We start from the raw sequence: 20541 nt of genomic DNA, 5'->3' as shown, positions 1-20541 counted from the left end.
GAGCGTTGTAGGACAGCTGCAAAATCACATCCCAATAAAATCAGAAGCTAACCAACAAACCTTGGTCAAGACAGGCGACATGCTCCAAGCCCCGGCACCAGGCAGGGACATCATGCTCAGACCTGCAAAGAGTGGCATCGTCAGTGTCCTGCTGTGAAGAAAAGGCTCCTCATCATTGAGTTCACCATCCAGAGAGGATGAAACCAGCAGAAAGAGGCAGAGAAAGCCAGCTGTTAGCTTTGGCTACGGAGGAAGATTACCAACTGGGGGTCAACACACCTGTAAAAGTAGACGCAGGTGGTGGCAGGGACACGTCCCCAATACGCCACTGTCCCCTCAATGTGTTCTTACTGATGTAAAAGTATCTTTTAAGACAAAAGAAGGGTAAAAACAGGACATTTAAAGTGATGCAGAACCAGAAATTGTGGATTTGGGTCATTTATTCTCTTGTATTTTGGAACAGAGATGTGTAAAAGACTGCTGGATTAAAAGCATGAAAAGTTTTTATCAAGTTCTCTCATCAGTGCTAAATGGAGAAATCATGCACGATGTGACATTATTAGATATCCTCTCCAGTTCTACAAGGACACGTCATTTCCACTGAAACACAGTATATTTATAGTAATAAATAATTTCTGAGAATAAAAAAGGTATTTGCAACATAATGAGTTTAAATTGCATCAGAGTTTGTTTGTTTTTTGGCATTTTTTGCTTTTCATTGATAGTGATAGATAGAAGGGGGTGATAGAGGGGAAGACATGCTGCAAAGGGAGCTCAGGCCGGATTCGAACCCGGCTCCACCGCAGCAAGGACTCAGCCTACATGGTTAGCGCTCTACCAGTGTGAGCCACCAGGACGCCCCAATTTGCATCAAAGTTGACTTCCTCCCTCACAGGGTGAGCAGGAAGACTGAAGACTATTTCAGTCTCTTCTTATAGAGCCAGTCTGGTCCTGGGTCTGCTGCCGTTCTGATCATATTCACCAACTCTCTGATTTTAAATCTGATTGTTTCTGTTTCTGCTGCCAGCTCCTTTGGTGAGTTTAAATGTTCTTTATCTTTGAATGTCTTAGAGGTGTTTTTTTTACATTTGTAAAGTTTTTTTTAATAAACTCTACTTGTATTCTTTGGGTATTAGATCAGAATAAATATCATAAACTCACAATGGATGATTTTATATTTAAAGATTATTAAAAACTATTATCCCACAGTAACTTCTGGTTGTACACAGATTGTTTGAATTTTAATTTGTTAGACTTCCACGTATGTTGTTTGAAAGGATGTTCGTTTGTCTTCTTTTCAATGTTATAACATGTTTTGTTTCATTGTCCTGTTAAAAAAAAAACCCCAGAGGCTTTAACCCTTTGATGCACAACGTGGGTCAAAAATGACCCACATTCATTTCCCATGTTATTTCATGCTGGCTGTGTGTTTGAATATCTTTTTTTTATTATTACAACAGATCATTATATCCATTTCACTCCAGAAGAGTAGTGATACAAAAAGTGACTCACTAAATTAACAATTTGAGTATACGTGTAACTATGTTTTATTATATATATATATATATATATATATATATATATACATATATATATATATACCCACATAGGTGAATAACCGAGTTGCATATACATATTTTAACATTTGAGACATATTAGAGCCACCAAATAATAATTTCCATTGGAAAAACACCAATTTAACATAATAGGATAGTTAATACTTGTCAGGTTTTTAATTGGTGATTGGTGAATTACTGACAACATATAAACACCTTCTACATGGGCACAAAAGTTACTTTGTGCATTAAAAGCGTAGTGATAAAAAAAAAGGGGAGGGGGGGTATTCAAAAAGTAAGAAATGAAAACAAAAAATGTGGATGCATGATGATCAAAAACAAGTTATTTTATGAAAACCTATAATACTGAATGATGAAATTAATTTATTGCAAAGATATAGAACATAAAAACTCTATCGGGTCACTTTAGACCATGTTGTGCATCAAAGGGTTAAAAGAACATAAACGCTTCATTTAAAATGTGTTTTTATTAAAATATTGACTTGTTGTCAAATGCAGGTGATGAGTGTCATTACAGTCCAGAGTGTGAAAATGGTGACAGCCAACATGTTACTGAGCGTCTTCTTTCTTTCAGGTGAGTCACTTTTATTTGGAAATGCCACTTTTATTATTTACAGTCAGAACTTAGAAAGTCATGTGGAGTAATTTTTGTCACTGTAACAATACTGGCTTCAGTATTTGGAAATGTTGTGGTGAGTTTAGGCGGGTTTAGTTCCTGTGAGTTCCTGTTTAATAGATAACCATTTTAGTTTCTCTCTGCATGTTTTATTTTTAATGTTTATCATGTGTCTGATTTCACAGCTGCTTTGGCTGTTTGTCCTGATGAATCAGACCTTTTCATCTCTGCACCAGAGCAGATGGAAGCACTGAGTGGATCTTGTCTGCAGATCCCATGTAACTTTAGAGTTAAACCAGGAGAGGAATTCAGCAGCACAGGAACAATCTCTGGAGTGTGGATCAAACGTCACCCCCAATTTCTCCAATATCCAAACAATGTGATTTTCAACAGCAGCAAGATGATTAACATCTACCCAATGAGTCTGACTGGAGACCTGAGTGATAAAAGCTGCACCACTTTATTTTCCAGTTTAATCACTAATTACACAGACAGATACTACTTCAGGATTGAGAACCCATCATTCAGGGCAACAGCTTCTTGTGATCCTCTTCAAATAAAAGTTAACGGTAAGAAAGTTATAATTTATTAGTCAATCCTCAATTTTACGGTGAACTCAGTTGCAGTACACTTTTAAATATTGAATTTGTTTTTACTTTGTCATGAATTTAAATTCTGATTTAACCCTGAATCTATTGTTACACTTTGACTTTAAAATGGTCAAATTTTGGGACATTACATTAGTGTCACCTTTAGCTTTGGAGTGTAAATAAAAACATGTTTCTTTATCTATCAGAATCTATTTCTTTAGTCCAACCTGTGTTTGATTTGAAAGCACAGATTCTGCTCCGAGGCCCAGGATGAATCTCTCAGGTGATGTGAATGATCTGAAGGAGAAGCAGTCTGTCACTATAACCTGCTCAGCTTTCACTCCCTGTCCACACTCCCCTCCTAAACTCACCTGGACTCTCCAACAAGACCCTCACAACATCATGGAGCAAGACACAGATGGAACCTTTACCACTAAAATCCAGGAGACCATCACTCTGTCAGACACACATGATGGACTCACCATCAGCTGTTCTGCAGGATATCCTGTGAATGAAGGAAAAGATGTGAAGACAGCAGCAGCAGCAGGAATCACTCTCAGTGTTTCATGTAAGACAGCCACTGTTTGTTATTGGATCCTGTCTGAACATGGTGATTCATGCTTATATCAGCTGATTTTAACTCATAAAGTTCATCTCTCATTTTCCTCAGATGCTCCCAGGAACACCTCAGTGTCCGTCAGTCCATCAGGTTTGGTGTCAGCAGGTAGCTGGGTGAAGCTGACCTGCTCCAGCAGAGCCAAACCTCCCGCCAGCCGCTTCACCTGGTTCAAGAACAGCAAAGATGGAGCCGTCAGTGTAGCTGGAGGAGACTCTAACAGCCTTAATGTCACTGAGGGAGGAGATTATTACTGTGTGGCTACAAATGATCTCGGTAATCAGACGTCATCATGGATTAATATTGAAGGTAAATGTAGAAATTGACTGGATCTCTTCATTTTACTTATTTTTTTCATTTTTGTTCACTGTAACACTGTTTACTGTATTTGCTAGGAATGATTCTGTACAAATAATGGTTCCATGTGTATGGTTCCATGTCTATATTTCATCTTTGTTTTGTCTTGGACAATGTTTTTTCTCTGTGAACAGAGAACTCTGCTGGCGCTCTAAAATGGGGTTCAGCTCTTGGAGCGATCATCTTCATCCTGTGCCTCGCCATCTGTGTTTGGTGAGTATCTTAAATGATATTTTAAAGAAATGTAATGATGCACATGCAGTAATATCTGTCTCCTGTCAGTCCTTCAGTCCTGACTCTCTACTGGCAGCATGTGGTCTGTTTCACCTCAAACAGCACAATGATTCTTCTAAAAGCTTTCTAATGTCTCTCCAGGTGCTTGAAGTCCAAATGTCAAACTCCACAACCAACTCAGGTGGGAAAATAATGAAGCTTGTTGTACAGTGTTGTATTGTGTAACAGTGACTGTGTCCTCTAGAATATGTGAAAGCATCAGTCCTAACACTAAGTGGGCAAGAAAAGTGACAAGACAACCTGTTAGCACCACACTGGTTACAGTCATCCTCCACAGCTGTAAAACACACACAGCAGACACTTCTTTCTTCAGTCTGGACGTGAAAATGGATCAAATTTGAGCACATGTGATATTATCAGGAAGTTACTTTAGTCTGTTTACAGCATGGTAGCTAAAAGCAGCTTCACTGTGTTTGGTGCTGACTCCAGACACACTTGCTGTTTCCTAAAAGGCAAAGGGTCCTTTGAATCTCTTTAACGATATCAGAAGGAAAGTTTGGTGAAGTTGACATGATTTATTATTATTAATTATTTTTAAAATATCCTCTATTGCTGACTGGAGACCAGTGTATAGCAGAAATGTGCCCCAGCTGTTATAGGATGCCATGGTGAAGTGTTTATTAAGTTTAAATGCATCACTGAATTAAAACAGTTTGGAGAAACAGAAACATTTTCCAAGTCTGCTAAAGTCAAACTAAAGATTGGTTGTTAGTGCATAGGTAAATCAGTTTGAGAGCAGTGAATGTGTTTCTAATAAATGAGGAAGGACTTATCCTCGCCTTTAATGTTTATATAAGGTTCCTTCTGACAAATTAGTCTTTCTTTTTTGCTGTGAAATGCAACTTGCTTGTCTTGATTTAGGTGAACTGAAGGAAATAAGTTGCATTCCTATTAAAATATATATTACTCTCTCTAAGCACTAACTCAGTAAGTCAACTGGACTTTGGACATTTGGATCAGGTCGTTTGCCGAGTGGAAGCACATAGATGTTGAATAGCTGAGGCCCGAGAATCAAACCCTGAGGGACTCCACTCAGAATAATGATCACTAGGGGCAACATATCCACATTTAACACCTTCATTACTGCTGTGAGGTGGTCAGAAACTATATTCACTCCAAAATGCCATTTAGTCTTTCATATTATCACAGAAGGATCCAAGCTCACATTATTTCTTGTTTGATTCTTCGATAGAGTCCAAATGGTGAAGATCCAGCCAGCAAAAGAGAAGAAGACATCCATTATGGAGAGATCAGCTTCTCCAATCAGAGAGCTGAAGCGTCCTCGTCCTCAGAGCAGGACAGTGGACAGCAGCAGGAGACGCTGTATGCACAGGTCAAAGTGTCCAAGACAGCAGAGAAGCCAGACGTCCCCGAGGATCTCTACGCTCAAGTGAAGAAACACTGAGTCTCTCTTCTCATCATGTTGGGTTGGATTATTCATAATATTGCCATTTTTGGCTTCTTTTATTTTCACTCTTAGTTCATGTTGAAAAGGACACAGAAGCCTGTGCAGGAAATTACACCTTCACAGTTAAATAAAGAGGAACTGTAAACCTCCTCAGCACCCTGCAGCACAGACAGCTTTGCACTTCCTCATTATATAATCTATGTTTGTGGCTTAACTCATACAGCTGTTGCTGTGTAATGATATCTTACATATCTACATGCATCAATGCTTCTAAATGACAACATGATTTACAATCACTTTATAGTATATAGTTGTTTTGTAATGTTTATGTAATTTTGTGATATTATACAGGTATTTTTTAACAAGACATGTTTAATATCCTTTACTTATCTATTCTGTTTCCTTCATATTTTGTACCCAGCATGTTTTTGTTCTTTATTTGCTTCATAAATAAACTTGAGACCGAAATTCTGCATTTGAGGATATTTATTCATTGCAATGTAATAAAACTTCATATTTACCTTGTAATTTCAGGGTGCTCAGTACTTGTGTTGCCTTCTTAATATTTTAAATGTTTAAGTTTTGGGAACCAGTTTAATAATAAAGCACAATAAAATTTCAAAGTATAAATGTTTCAAATGTTAATTATTGTTAAAACCAGGAAAAAGGCGTGTTTTGCTTTATATTGACATTTGATTTGCTTTCTTCAGTTTGTGTCCATTTAAAACCTGCATTAGGGAAACTTTTCATGAAAGAAATGATCTTTTAGCTGCAAAATCTGCAAAAAGTGAAATGTCATTAGTTGAGCTTGCTATGTGTAGAAACCTTCTTCACTGCTCTGTTGGTATCTGCAGTACGCACAAAGTGCAGTTAGCTCTCATGGTCACATGGTGCCATCTTTAATGTTAATGCATATTTAATATGGTTTTCATGTCATCACAAAAGCAAACACAAGTTTATAGTTTATGCATACAAAATGCATAGTGTTGCATTATATTTGTGTTTTTAACGTACAATTTAATTAAGTCAAATTATTTATGTTTCAATACATACTTTTGTTTAAACATTTCATAATTTGAACACCACCATGATAAAACTGATCAGTTACGCTTCTGAAGCAGCAGGGGGAGCGCTACTATATAAGCTGACCCACCCTACAACTGAACATAATACATAATATGACCAACTTTGGGGTCTTTTCTACACAAGGTGCTCTGCTGAAGCTTTACATGTGAACAAACTGTGTCCTCTGTTCAGTTTACTGAGATTTCAGTAAAAGTGTGATCTAGTTGTTGATGGCATTAATATGAGAGCAAACACATAAATCACCACCATGAGAAGAGTTTGACTCTTTGTTCTTTCCAAAGTTTGTGCAGTCTGTTGAAGTCAAGCAGCACTACACTGCCTGCTACCTGGACAGGACTGTTCTCAATCTGTATGAGCAAGTTGATTAAAACTGATCATCTTCAAATGCTTGAGTCAGACAATTAAGTTTGTCTGAGTTAAGTTTTTATTTTTATTTATTTTTAACAGTTTTGTGGCTCACACACAAATGACTACAGTACAGTTCATGCCTTAGATAGCAGTTTTAAAGGTGCTGTACTTGGTCTTCATAACATCAATATGTTTGCTATGTTCAGATATCGTGGAGTTATGGCGTGCTGGTGGGAGAATGGAGTCACGCTGCCTCTTGTTTGACCTGATTATCCTGGCAAAATTCTTCATCCACACATCCAAATGGAGAAAAACAAAACCACTTTTTTATGTTTTTAAAAAGTCTCTTGCGGAAAATCACCTCAGTGCCTTGAAAGTAATGAAACACAAACATGCACTGTACATTTACATTTACATTTAGTCAATTTGCAACAAGAACACTTACAGGAAGAATAAAAGCAAACAATCAAGGTTTAGTGCAACAAGAGCTGTTAGTGCATCAACAGCTAGTGACAATTACACTGTCTCTCCTTGCAGCGTATGATGATCTTAAAATATTCATAAACCCCTAATTGGTATGTGTGATGTATGATGTATTGGCCTTTTTATTTATTTTTAACTAATTAATTCATTTTTTTCAAATCTCTATTTTATTTAAGCTTTTGTATTTTTTTCCTCTTATCTGTATTATTTTATTTATATTGTTTATTATGTGCCCTGCTGAGAGGGGTCCTTGTTGTTAATATGCCATGACATTTTGCACATGATTCTATTTAAACAGAAAAAAAACTTTCCTTCACTCCACCGTCAGCTTGTCAGTGAACCCTGGCTTTTATTTTGAAAACCGTTTGACCCGGATGTGCTTGTCCTAGTTGAACTCGTTATGTGTTATAGTGGCGACACGTGTGTTGCTGTCAAAGACGCGTTTATTAGTCAACAACTACCCACATGACAATACACTGTAAGTTAAAATCTATGTGTTGTATATTTAGATTGTAAATCATAGTTTGTAATGTCTAATATTTAATATCAAGACAAGCTAAATGCTAAGCTAACAGACGGATTCAGCTAAACTAAAGCTAAAAGATAAAGGTAAAGCTACCTTAAGGATGCTTAACGTGACATTTGTGTCGTTATCTTGTCAGGAAATATATTTACAGTCTATGGTAAATACCATAACGTACACTACATAACTGTACATTACTGTGTCATTCAGCCGTTTCTTAATGTAACAATATTGGTGTGGTTGAGTAAATAAAGCTAGTTAACATTAACTTTAGTTCAGTCAGAAGTACTGTTATTTATTCCGCTGGCAGAATAAATTATTCAGGATTTTAAAAATGTTAGTTCTATTTTCATTACTTGGCAACTTTGTCGCCAGCTGATATATTAAAACATGGTTTTATTGCATGTTTGCAGGCACTATTGCGTGTTTCCGGTGTAATTATGGCTGACGCGTTCAGCAGCAGCTCGGAAACGGTCCTGCAGCGTGTGGTTGACGTCACAGTGACGACACATGCACCTGTGGAAAAACTAGAAGAGTTGTATCAGATCAAGAAGACTTGTGACTTCATCAGCGAGCATCAGTTTCAAAAGGTGAGGACATCAGTTTCATATTTAGGCATCGAAATATTTAAACTATGTTTGTATTTGTTTACAACAGCTAAAGTTATATAAATACAGGAACACCAGATGCATGTTTATAGTGTATTTGTGTGAAACTGTTAATATTCACAGGTTGCTCTCCAGTTTCCTGATGAGCTGCTGGTGGATTCAATAGCAATAGCAGCAGAGATTGAGAGAAAGACTAACGCCAGGCCGTTCATCCTGGGAGACACGTCTTATGGCAGGTAACAAGGTTTCACTAAGGAAAGGATTTATGGCTTAATATGGTGCATATACATTTTAGTGCTTTGATTCTTCATGCAAAGTGAGATTAAAAAAAAGGTAACTTGTGATGTACAGTAACTGAAAAAGAGCACCTATTCTAACACTTTATTTTATTTATTATTTTTTTAAAACATTATTAAAAACCTATTTATTCTCCTTGGCGTTCAGTCCCAGCTAGGCAAGAATCCTTGGCTTTCTTTTTTACTTTTTTACCCTTTTATTTGTCTTTTTTTTTATCTCTAACTCTGTTTTGGATTGAGCTTTTATTACTATTTTATTACTATTTTATTTTATTGTTTTACTGTTTTTAGTATTGTTTTGATTGTTTTTATTTATACCTATTTGTGTATGATGTATTCTGTTTTAATAACTGTACAGCACTTTGGTCAACTGAGGTTGTTTTTTTTAAACGTGCTCTATAAATAAACTTTGACTTGACTTATTAAGCATTTAGCAGTTTAATTTCATTCATTATGTTTCTCTATTTATCATCAAAATGCTTGATAATTTCCTTTGCACAGGCTTGTTGAACTTGAGAAATACAAGTTTTTGAACCTATTTTTGATTTTTTTTGTTTTGTTTACAAAGCGTGCATGACGTAGTGTTGTTCCATGTTGTTGACCAGCTGCTGTGTGGACGAGGTGGCAGCAGAGCACGTGGGCGCCGGCTGCCTGGTGCACTACGGCGCCGCCTGCCTCAGCCCGTCCAGACGGCTGCCGCTGATCTACGTCTTTGAGAGGAGAGCAGTCGATCTGCAGAGATGCTCTGCTGCCTTCAGAGAGCTGCACCCCGACACTCAGAGCCACACCGTCATCCTCTATGATGTCAACTACGCTCACTCCATAGGTAAGGTATAGTACTGAATATATGCACTAAATATATGCACCACACTTTGCTATGTTATTAATATTACTATTATTATATATACTGTTGCTGCCATTACTATTATTACTATATACTGCAATATACTACTATTATTATTATAGCGGCCTTACCGGCCTTATTTATTATTATTATTATTATTATATATTATATATTATTTTACTTATAATTACTTTATTTATATTTTTCATTTTATTTTTATATTGTTTATTATTTATTATTACATATTATATTATATATTTTATATACTGTACTATTATTATTATTATTATTATTATTATTATTATTATATACCGTCTAGTCACCATAGCATTGTTGCCATCATGTCACCAGTTTAATTACCTTCATCTTACCAACCATCCTACCAACTGATCTGCTTTTTTTTAACTTCTTAAGTGTCCTTGTTCTATTCTGTGTTTTTTTTCTATTCCGAGGGTTCAAAGTCGGATCGGCAATTAAATCAATCTGTTTTCATCAGATCTCTTCCGTCACTTCCTGCTGAGCTCCTCCGCTCATAGATATATATATATATATATATATATATATATATATATATATATATATATCTATATTCCTCCGCTATAGTCGTCTTCCTCCATGATTTAAAGTTCTGGAAAAGTCCCATGATGCATTGCGACACTCCCACATGTATTCTGATGCATTTCATTGGCCAAGAGACCGAAAATAGGTGGAAAAAACTACAAATACTACAAAACCACGTATCCGCTGTCCCGGCCTGAACGGTAGAATAACAACAGCGCTCCTGGTTTCAATGGTAGAAATGCGGTGATGCTTTCCCGCTTTTAATGGGTTAATAGAGATTTGTGAATGTTTTCCCCTCAGTTACTAAATTAATTTTTTTGTTTTCAGACGACCTCCTGACGATCCTTTTGCCAGAGTATCCGAACCTGGTGGGCTCAGAGCTGGTGGTGGAGGGGGAGCAGTGCTACAGTCACGGCCGGACTAAAGGACGACAGGACGACAACAAGCAGCTCATTAATCTGTTTGGGAGGCAGTTCTCCTTGAAGAGTGGCCTCAGCATCACAGACTACAGCATGTTCTACGTGGGCCAGGAGGGAGCAACTCTCAGGAACTTCATGATGACTTGGAATCGCTGCTCTTTCTCTTCTTTTGACCCCGTAACCATGACGGGGAGGACTGAGTCGATAAGCATCAACCGTGCCCTGATGAAGCGATACTACGCTATAGAAAGGGCCAAAGATGCCAACGTGGTGGGCATCCTCGTGGGCACGCTGGGCGTGGCCGACTACCTCGCCATCATCCAGCAGCTGAAGGAGACGATCAGAGCGGCGGGAAAGAAGTGCTACATGTTCGCCATGGGCAAACTCAACGTGCCCAAACTAGCAAACTTTCTTGAAATTGACATTTTTGTGTTAATTGCATGTCCCGAGAACTCGCTGCTGGACTCCAGTGAGTTCTATAAACCGGTAGTAACTCCGTTTGAGATGGAGCTGGCCTGCAACAGGAAGAGGGAGTGGTCCGAGGAATACGTGACAGACTTCAGACGTCTACTGCCAGGTCAGTTATTATTCACAACACTCATTCTTTTATTAACAACACTCATTCTTTCATTAACAACACTCATTCTTTTATTAACAACACTCATTCTTTTATTAACAACACTCATTCTTTTATTAACAACACTCATTCTTTTATTAACAACACTCATTCTTTTATTAACAACACTCATTCTTTCATTAACAACACTCATTCTTTTATTAACAACACTCATTCTTTCATTAACAACACTCATTCTTTTATTAACAACACTCATTCTTTCATTAACAACACTCATTCTTTTATTAACAACACTCATTCTTTTATTAACAACACTCATTCTTTTATTAACAACACTCATTCTTTCATCAAAACCTCAGCTTTTTTGTGTTTAGGGACTGTATTGAAATTATAAGGATTTCATGCTATATTAAATGTTACATTTTTATTAAATGTTAAATATTTATTAGGGCTTATGCCAGCTGATTCCTCCAGTCTTCATCTAGCTCCATACCATACAATACTTAGCCCACTACAACCTGCAACATTTATATTGTGTTAAATGGGTAAAAAAAAATGTAACACGCAAAACTAGCACTAGCACTAGCACGTCACTAGCACTAATAGCTCTTATTGCACTATACCTTGATTGTTTGCTTTTACTCTTCCTGTAAGTCGCTTTGGATAAAAGCGTCTGCTAAATGTAAATGTAAATGTAAAATATTTTAAATGGATTGCAAAAATTCATTTTGACAGCACCAATATTAATATAAAATGCCTCAAATTGCCTGTTTTTTAATGCAAGTTAAGCCTTTTATGTAGGCTGTATTGAAAAATAGAGATGACTAGGTTAAGTGGCTAAAGTGAACATTATTCTGGTATACGTTTTAAAGTAAATTACACCATATTTCATTTTTTATGAATTGCTGAACCACTATGGGGGATTTTAAGGGTGTTACATTTTTTTCTGAATAAATGGCTTCATTCATAGCGCTCACATTGGAATTTTTAATTAGTATTTTAATGCTGCACTTTTTTTTTAGCAGTCCATTCATTCTGTTAGAACCTAGTATTTCTGCACAGCTGCAGATAATTATAGAAAGTTGAAAACATTTACAGCCTCGATATCGTTATTATCCAAACATGCTGGACCTGCTATATTTTTTCACCAGTAGCCTAATGAAGACTTTAGAAGTATTTTGCTCCTTCTACTACTTTATTCTTTTTATTTCAAACTTGCCCCAGGTGGACAGAGCCATGTTCCTCTGGCTGAGCAGCAGGAGGACGATCAGACGGACGTGTCTCTGATCACAGGATCTCTGAGGAGACTCGACCTGATGAGCAGCGAGCCTGCAGCGTCGGCGTTCGGCTCTTCTGTGGTCCTCAGGAACCAGACGCTCACCGTAGCCAGCACCAACTCAGCTGGTAGACACTTTAAAACATCTGCTGTTGGCTTTACATTCCATACATCAATACGTTTATTAGTTTATAAGTCAGGAGTTCTCAACCTTTTGGAGTCGCGACCCCCAATTTAACATGCATGTTGTCCGCGACCCCCACTCACTGAACACAATCTCACATGCACAGTTCAGATCACCCAAAAAAGACACAAATTGACCACAAAATGATCAAAAAAGACACAAAATGACAAAAAAAGACACAAAATGACCAAAAAAGACACAAATTGACCACAAAATGATAAAAAAAATGACACAAAATGACAAAAAAAGACACAAAATCAGCAAAAAAGACACAAATTGACCACAAAATGATAAAAAAAAAGACACAAAATGATCAAAAGACACAAAATGACCCAAAAAAAAGACAAAATGACAAAAAAGGAAACAAAATGATCAAAAAAGACTCAAATTGACCACAAAATGATAAAAAAAAAGACACAAAATCACCAAAAAAGACACAAAATGACAAAAAAAGACATTAAATGACCAAAAAGACACATGAACACATGAACACTTTAACACAGTGGAGACAGAGCTGACTTCCAAAATGATTTGGCGACCCCCAGAAATCATCTCGCGACCCCAACTGGGGTCCCGACCCCAAGGTTGAGAACTACTGCTATAAGTAGAGCTTTGCACACATAGAATAAATGTTTCATTTTTTGCATGTGAGCAAACACACAATTACAAAAATGTAATTTCCCAGTTTATTTTTTATTCTAACACACACTAATAAATATCTTGTATGACATAACACACGTGTACTTTGTGTTTCCAGCATGTTTCCTGGCGGAGCGGAGCTGGCGGGGCTTGGAGCAGAAGCTGGGAGAGACGGCTGTGGTGAAGGCCGTGGAGGGCCGCAGAGGCATCGCTATCGCCTACGAAGAAGAAGGAACGTCTGCATGATGTTCACCAGGAACACACTATTCTAACTAACTAACCAGGTCTTTAACGGATACTGCTTGTACTCACTGGAAGCTGGAAGTAATACGTTTCCATAAAATCAATATCAGATATCACTTTTTATAAATTATGGGATTACTTCCTGAATCACAGATTACATGATTTTGTCAAAACATTAAAACGTGTCACACTTGTCCGATTGTACTGTGATCAATGTGAAGAAGGATTCATTTTAATGAAAAGATGTTGTTTATATTACAAAAATACAGTATGTAGGCTTCAATTTATCAAATGTAGTTGAGCCTAAAATAGTTTTAGGGAGTACATGACAGCTAGAGTTTTACTGGGTTTGGCTCTTTACATTTATTTATTTAAATTACTGTCCATTAACAGGAACCTCTTCCACAAACGATGCAGGAAATATACCAGTATTCCCATTACACTTCCCTTCCAACCAGTCCTGGTTCACTAAAAGACAAGAAAATAGGAATTAGAATTATATTTATTAGACAGATTAAACTTCTGAGGTATGAAAGAATGGAGTCTCACCTCTGGAGAGTAATGTGATCGTATCGCCTTGTTGGAAACTGAGATCTTCAGGATTTGACGACTCGTAGGAATGAAGTGCCACAAACTGGATCTCACTTTGTGGATTTCCATCAGTTTGCTAACAACACAAAATGTAAATATAAACAAACTATCATTTTCTGCTCAATTTCATCATAACTCAAGGTGAGAAAGTGATCTACATGGTGAATAGAAGAAGATAATAACCTGTCCTGCACCATTAGGAATCCCTTTAATGTCTTAAAGGATACTTTGGATTGTTTAAAGTGGGATAGTATAAAGTCTGTGTATTACCCATAGACTGTATATATTACTACAGTAGATAGTGGTAGGAGAACTAGCCCAGAAGCTAAGCTATGTGCTGCAGCAGCTAAACATATTTAAGCCACCTTAAAATAGGCTCACCTATAAAACCCATAAGTATAAATGCAGCTATATTTAGAATATTTAACCACTTTTGCAGACAACATTTTCAAAAGGGGAACTAAAGCCGTATGTGACTAAGTACCTTATACAATCCACTTTAAAAAATACAATCGGTTCCTTTTCAGGAAGAAGTGCTAACATGTAGCAGCTGCAGAATCAACCACAATAACTGTATTTCTTACTTCCACAGTGACAGAACACCACATGGTGATTCTCAGATCAGAGGCTCGACTCCACACACTCTCCATGTCTGTGCTCGCATCGATTACACTTTGTTCTGTTTCCTCTGCGGTTAATCTAAATCAGACAAAAGATTCACATTCTGTAATCTCAGTCTTAGATGATATATACATTTAAACCAGAAGGTTAAAGTGTTCTCCGTACCTCAGGGTGATGGCTTTAGAAGGGACGTTCAGTTTCTTACTGACTTTCTCCATCAGGACTGCATACGGAGCCTCAAGAGGCACCGAGACAACAAAGTTGAATGTGTGACAGATTTTGACGGTGTATGAGTTGTCAGCAGGCTGTTCATCCTGGTAGTAATGAAAGGACACATGATGCATTTATAACAGAATCAGGCACATTTCTTGGTTTGCAGGTATATCATATACAAATCAACAGCCAGCGTACCTTTGGTTGAGTCTCTACGCTGCTGTTACCACGCGGAGTAAGACCTGAAACACAGGGAATAATGTTTGTTAGCATTCATGACTCAAAGATCAGGTTTGGTCCAAGTCAAGGGTATTTAGCACCAATCAGAGGATGGCCTGTAGTTATAGTTTTTATTTTTATTATTAGCTGTGTGTGAGATACGTCACCTTGTTTCCTCTCAGGTCTGGTTGGTGGTTCTCGACTTGGAGGCTGAGACTTTCCCTGTCCATCATTAACAGAAGATGTATTTTGTGTATTACAAAACTTGAACAAACACCAAATTTCATCAAGTTCCATTTTAGTAATGAGCAGAGTATTCTTACAAAGCTACTGATAATATTTTTAACAAAATGTTTGACTAGTGGACACTACATGGCTTCTAAAAATACCAAGAAGCAATCTACAAAACACATGATAAACATATGAATATGTAATTCATTACCCCGTTCTGTTTAGAAGCCAACGAGATCTCCAGTTTCTCCAGGTAATTGTAAGGAACAAGTCCCCTCTATAGTGAACATGATCAACAGGAACATGACATCAATAATGGTTTCTATGCATATTTCACCGGGAGAAGGTTCACCAGGAGGTCACTAGAGAATCCCACTAGAGATGATTAGTGTGGTGGTCTTACTCTCTCGTTGAAGACGACTGAAGCCCAGTTGTCGGCTCCTTTCTGCAGCACAAACACGATGTTTCCCGGTACGACAGCCAGCTCATCACTGGTCTCAGGAACAAACTCAAACAGGACCGTGTGGGGTTCTCCTTCTAGAGCCCTGTGGGGACAGAGGGACCACATCAGGACCTGCTGGCCCACCAGTCTCTCCTCACTAGGAACATTTTTATCTTTATTTTAACATTCAAAAATCATTTTGGCTCTGGCAAGGGTAGGACTTTTTAAAATTATTTAGCAGCAGTTTTGTCAGAGGGATGTTTTTGTTCTCTAAGGCAGTAGTTCTCAACCTTTTTGAGTCACGACCCCTAATTTAACATGCATGTTGTCCGCAACCCCCACTCACTGAACATCTCACATGCACAGTTCAGATCACCCAAAAAAGACACAAAATTACCAAAAAAAGGAAACAAAATGACCAAAAAAGACACAAAATGACCAGAAAAGACAGAAAATGACCAAAAAAGGAAACATAATGACCAAAAAAGACACAAATTGACCACAAAATGATCAAAAAAAGACACAAAATGATCAAAAAAAGACACAAAATGGCCTAAAAAGACAAAAAATGACCAAAAAAAGACACAAAATGATCAAAAAAAGACACAAAATGGCCTAAAAAAAGACACAAAATGACCAAAAAAAGACAAAATGATCAAAAAAAGACACAAAATAACCAAAAAAGACACAAAATGACCAAAAAAGGAAACATAATGACCAAAAAAGACACAAATTGACCACAAAATGATCAAAAAAAGACACAAAATGATCAAAAAAAGACACAAAATGGCCTAAAAAGACACAAAATGACCAAAAAAAGACACAAAATGGCCTAAAAAGACACAAAATGACCAAAAAAAGACACAAAATGATCAAAAAAAGGCACAAAATAACCAAAAAAGACACAAAATGACCAAAAAAGGAAACATAATGACCAAAAAAGACACAAATTGACCACAAAATGATTAAAAAAAGACACAAAATGACCAAAAAAAGACACAAAATGGCCTAAAAAGACACAAAATGACCAAAAAAAGACACAAAATGATCAAAAAAAGACACAAAATAACCAAAAAAGACACAAAATGACCAAAAAAGGAAACATAATGACCAAAAAAGACACAAATTGACCACAAAATGATCAAAAAAAGACACAAAATGATCAAAAAAAGACACAAAATGGCCTAAAAAGACACAAAATGACCAAAAAAAGACACAAAATGGCCTAAAAAGACACAAAATGACCAAAAAAAGACACAAAATGATCAAAAAAAGGCACAAAATAACCAAAAAAGACACAAAATGACCAAAAAAGGAAACATAATGACCAAAAAAGACACAAATTGACCACAAAATGATTAAAAAAAGACACAAAATGACCAAAAAAAGACATTAAGTGACCAAAAACACATGAACACTTTAACACAGTGGAGACAGAGCTGACTTCCAAAATGATTTGGCGACCCCCAGAAATCATCTCGCGACCCCAATTGGGGTCCCGACCCCCAGGTTGAGAACAGCTGCTCTAAGGACATAACAGCAACTTTTTGAAAGCGATGCATTAAAGGTTAAGTGCTGTTTTTTCCCTCCGTGTATAGTGGAAAATCTGTCAACTGCCGTAAAATATCAAGGTCATTTGCAATCATTTTTTTCCTGCAACAAGTCTGAATTGCAACAAGTGTAAACAGATCATATTTTACACTAAACAGAATGTCTATTTAGAGAGCATCAGTTTTCTAAAAATGTAAAGTAACTGTTGTACCTTAGAACCTCCGGTTCTTTAGGAGAAGGTGGACCATCTTGAACCTTTAACAGAAACACAAAACAATCAGTAGAGCTGGAAATGCTGCTGATATGCTGCAGCAGTTTAGTGCCTCTAAGGGTTTTTAATCTTCCATATAAGATTACATATTAATTTGCTAATAACATTGATTTTTTTCCATCTGATTTTACTGTCTTTGTTATTGTTTTCTTTATATTGTCACCTGTGGCTGTAACGGTGCAAATCCAATGAAGTCGTCCTGAGGAACGACAGAAGCAACAACCTGAAAACGGTTATTATAGTGTTAAGAGACTGACAGTTTAATTAAATGTGCAACAACTGTTATTAATGCAAAATGTCATCAGAATAAGTTTTACCTCCGCTTTGCCCAGGTAGTCCTTCTTCTCCAGCTCTGCAACATAGTGCTTATTGGGTTTAAATAGCACTTTGGATGGGAACTCCACTGGTTTGAAAAGTTTCTGCTTCTGTTGGTGAGATTATAATATTTGTAAAGCATTTCACACATGAGAGAGAATTCTAATTCAGTTGCTAATAAACAGTATCACAATATAGTTAAAGTACATTAATATCAAACTTCAGGCCTTATCCTTCACCCTTTATTGATATTCACTGAGACTACAGTACAGGCCAAAAGTTTGGACACACCTTCTCATTCAATGCGTTTCCTTTATTTTCATGACTATTTACATTGTAGATTCATCAAAACTATGAATGAACACATGTGGAATTATGTACTGAACAAAAAAGTGTGAAATAACTGAAAACATGTCTTATATTCTAGTAAACAAAGGGTGGTTACTTTGAGGAATCTAAAATACAAGACATGTTTTCAGTTATTTCACACTTTTTTGTTAAGTACATAATTCCACATGTGTTCATTCATAGTTTTGATGAATCTACAATGTAAATAGTCATGGAAATAAAGAAAAACGCATTGAATGAGAAGGTGTGTCCAAACTTCTGGCCTGTACTGTATATCTGTGTATATTTATTTGCAGATAGGCTGGCTGGTAAAGGGGCTGTAATTGACTAATTTGTGTACAAAGACTATATGTATACTATACTATACTATACTATACTATATATAAGTATAAAAGATGAAGAAAAGTTCCATATTTGTTGGAATTGGTCTAAAGTCTTGAAATCTGGTGACATTAAAGATCACACTTAGAGTCAACATCAGGATTTTTGGAAGATGAGGAAAATTAACATGATACATAACTAACATGTTTATTAAATGTTGTTTTTACAACACATATCTGTGATATACAACATGTTAGGAGATGAAAGATACCAAATATCTAATGTCCTTGTAGTTATGAGATACAGCCACTTTCATATCACACTATATATATATATATATATATATATATATATATATATATATATATATATACACTATATATATTTAGTCTTTGGACTATTGTGATGAAAGAAAAACAGTGATCCCACATGCTCAAAGACTAGAAACCTTTTTACTTTTCAGTTTGACTAATTTAAAAATATGTCTCGTCCTGGTGAAGCAATGGTTCATTAAACTGATCTGAGTGAATATCACATTTGAATAACTGAACAAATGTTGTTATGTGATAAAAGGTACTTTGCCTTCACTGACCAGGGATGAGTCCAGAGCTTTGTCGATGATATTGAGCTTGGAATCTGTCTTGTAGTTGAGAGCCTTCACCAGGTTTTCATGGGCTTTTTCCCAGTGACCCAGCAGCGCCTCAGCCAGAGCCATGTTGAGGAGAACCTGTCAGCAGGAAATATTGTTTTAGGAGCTTCTCATTGTTCTCATCCCTAGAGGTTTACACCCATTATCAATTATAGTTCAAACTGTCAAAAACAGACAAACTATTTCTAGATTAACTTCAAATTAGTGATTAGGGCAGATTAGAAAATGAATGTCTCAGAACTGTTTGATAAAAAAATAATACCTTAATTATTTGAAAATGACATAATGAGAAAGCATAAAAATGACTCGGGGCTTTTAAATACGTACCTCGCATGCATACAGTTTGTATCTGAGACCGAGAGCTTTGTAATCGATCAGCTGGTTGCCTCTCAGAGCTTTGAAGGCTTGTTGGAAATCTCCTAAACTCTCCTCGTACCTTTGAATATAAACCACCCAGTCAATTCATTTTATATGGAATAAACCACAACACTGTAAATAATATAACAGAAGCGACTAGGAACCAAAGTTCATGATATTTAAAGCATACTGTATCTTGTATTTACATCACAGTGTGAATATAAATGAATGTAGTGGGGTGACTGGAGTGTCTTGCCTCTCCTTTCTGTAAAATGTCATTCCTCTCTGAAAGAAGGCAACAGCCAAATGCTCGTCCTTACGAATGCTGCAATCAAACGCCTGAGAAAGAGCAGAAAACAGAGTAACTTCCTCAGGAAGAAATGAGACTTCTTCTTTCTCAGTGACTTGCACTTTTAGACTGTCATATATCACAGCATTTCATCTCAGCTTTATCAGCTCTTTCCAAAGGAGATTTTACTATTTCATGAGACATATTACAAAATAAAAACTGTAGATCTTGTGTGTGATGTTTTGGCCTTCAGACATACCTTTTCAGCAGCATCCAGGTCTCCGTTGAGAAGATGCAGGCAGCCAATGTCAAAGCATATTTTGGAGTTTGGTTCTTTGATAGCCAAGAAAATTTTGAGTGCCTCAGAAAAATCCTGTCTGTCAACACAAGTGACAGCCTCGTCCCACTGACGCAAAGTGTCCACAAAAGACATGGTGGCTGGTGAGGAGAGCACTGAGCCAGAATAAGGAAGCTCTTTAGATTTGTATCAGCTAGACCAGGAAGTGTTGACAGAGTCCCTCTTGGGACACTAACATCTGCACCACCACCAGATCTGAACCCAATGATTGGTCTTGTCA

At 36.8% G+C, this 20541-nt stretch overlaps 3 protein-coding genes across 3 annotated transcripts; 2 read left to right on the top strand and 1 right to left on the bottom strand.

The window, feature by feature from the left end:
- The first annotated feature begins 2108 nt into the window (after window positions 1-2108).
- On the top strand, window positions 2109-5838 carry LOC131962242 (B-cell receptor CD22-like). The gene is made up of 7 exons (XM_059327215.1): window positions 2109-2151; window positions 2379-2762; window positions 3034-3351; window positions 3454-3708; window positions 3891-3969; window positions 4132-4171; window positions 5243-5838. The coding sequence occupies exons 1-7, from the start codon at window positions 2109-2111 to the stop codon at window positions 5453-5455; spliced, it is 1332 nt and encodes a 443-aa protein (XP_059183198.1). The 3' UTR covers window positions 5456-5838.
- A 1863-nt stretch (window positions 5839-7701) lies between these two features.
- On the top strand, window positions 7702-13576 carry dph2 (diphthamide biosynthesis 2). The gene is made up of 7 exons (XM_059327287.1): window positions 7702-7853; window positions 8312-8488; window positions 8630-8742; window positions 9408-9628; window positions 10535-11203; window positions 12428-12607; window positions 13421-13576. Exons 2-7 carry the CDS (start codon window positions 8339-8341, stop codon window positions 13546-13548), a joined length of 1461 nt encoding a protein of 486 aa, XP_059183270.1. The 5' UTR covers window positions 7702-7853; window positions 8312-8338; the 3' UTR covers window positions 13549-13576.
- Window positions 13577-13876: 300 nt separating this feature from the next.
- Window positions 13877-20492, bottom strand: ncf2 (neutrophil cytosolic factor 2). The gene is made up of 15 exons (XM_059327286.1): window positions 20223-20492; window positions 19931-20013; window positions 19645-19753; window positions 19261-19395; window positions 18002-18109; window positions 17848-17907; window positions 17625-17668; window positions 15824-15965; window positions 15632-15697; window positions 15357-15411; window positions 15169-15212; window positions 14923-15071; window positions 14721-14835; window positions 14095-14212; window positions 13877-14013 (listed from the first exon to the last, which is right to left on the bottom strand). The coding sequence occupies exons 1-15, from the start codon at window positions 20394-20396 to the stop codon at window positions 13922-13924; spliced, it is 1494 nt and encodes a 497-aa protein (XP_059183269.1). The 5' UTR covers window positions 20397-20492; the 3' UTR covers window positions 13877-13921.
- Between the last annotated feature and the right edge of the window lie 49 nt (window positions 20493-20541).

This window comes from Centropristis striata, chromosome 23, assembly GCF_030273125.1.
Source record: "Centropristis striata isolate RG_2023a ecotype Rhode Island chromosome 23, C.striata_1.0, whole genome shotgun sequence".
In the NCBI taxonomy this organism is placed as follows: domain Eukaryota; kingdom Metazoa; phylum Chordata; class Actinopteri; order Perciformes; family Serranidae; genus Centropristis; species Centropristis striata.
Note: the sequence above shows the minus strand (reverse complement) of the source record. Positions and strands in the feature narration are given on the sequence as shown.

Coding starts and splice junctions, on each gene's coding strand:
- ncf2 (XM_059327286.1), bottom strand. CDS start 20,396: ATGTCTTTTGTGGACACTTTGCGTCAGTGGGACGAGGCTGTCACTTGT. Junction 14,213..14,720: donor GGTGTTCTGTCACTGTGGAA/GTAAGAAATACA, acceptor TTGTGTTGTTAG/CAAACTGATGGAAATCCACA. Junction 14,014..14,094: donor GATCACATTACTCTCCAGAG/GTGAGACTCCAT, acceptor CTTGTCTTTTAG/TGAACCAGGACTGGTTGGAA.
- dph2 (XM_059327287.1), top strand. CDS start 8,339: ATGGCTGACGCGTTCAGCAGCAGCTCGGAAACGGTCCTGCAGCGTGTG. Junction 11,204..12,427: donor CTTCAGACGTCTACTGCCAG/GTCAGTTATTAT, acceptor AACTTGCCCCAG/GTGGACAGAGCCATGTTCCT. Junction 12,608..13,420: donor AGCCAGCACCAACTCAGCTG/GTAGACACTTTA, acceptor TTGTGTTTCCAG/CATGTTTCCTGGCGGAGCGG.
- LOC131962242 (XM_059327215.1), top strand. CDS start 2,109: ATGGTGACAGCCAACATGTTACTGAGCGTCTTCTTTCTTTCAG. Junction 2,152..2,378: donor GAGCGTCTTCTTTCTTTCAG/GTGAGTCACTTT, acceptor CTGATTTCACAG/CTGCTTTGGCTGTTTGTCCT. Junction 3,352..3,453: donor AATCACTCTCAGTGTTTCAT/GTAAGACAGCCA, acceptor CATTTTCCTCAG/ATGCTCCCAGGAACACCTCA.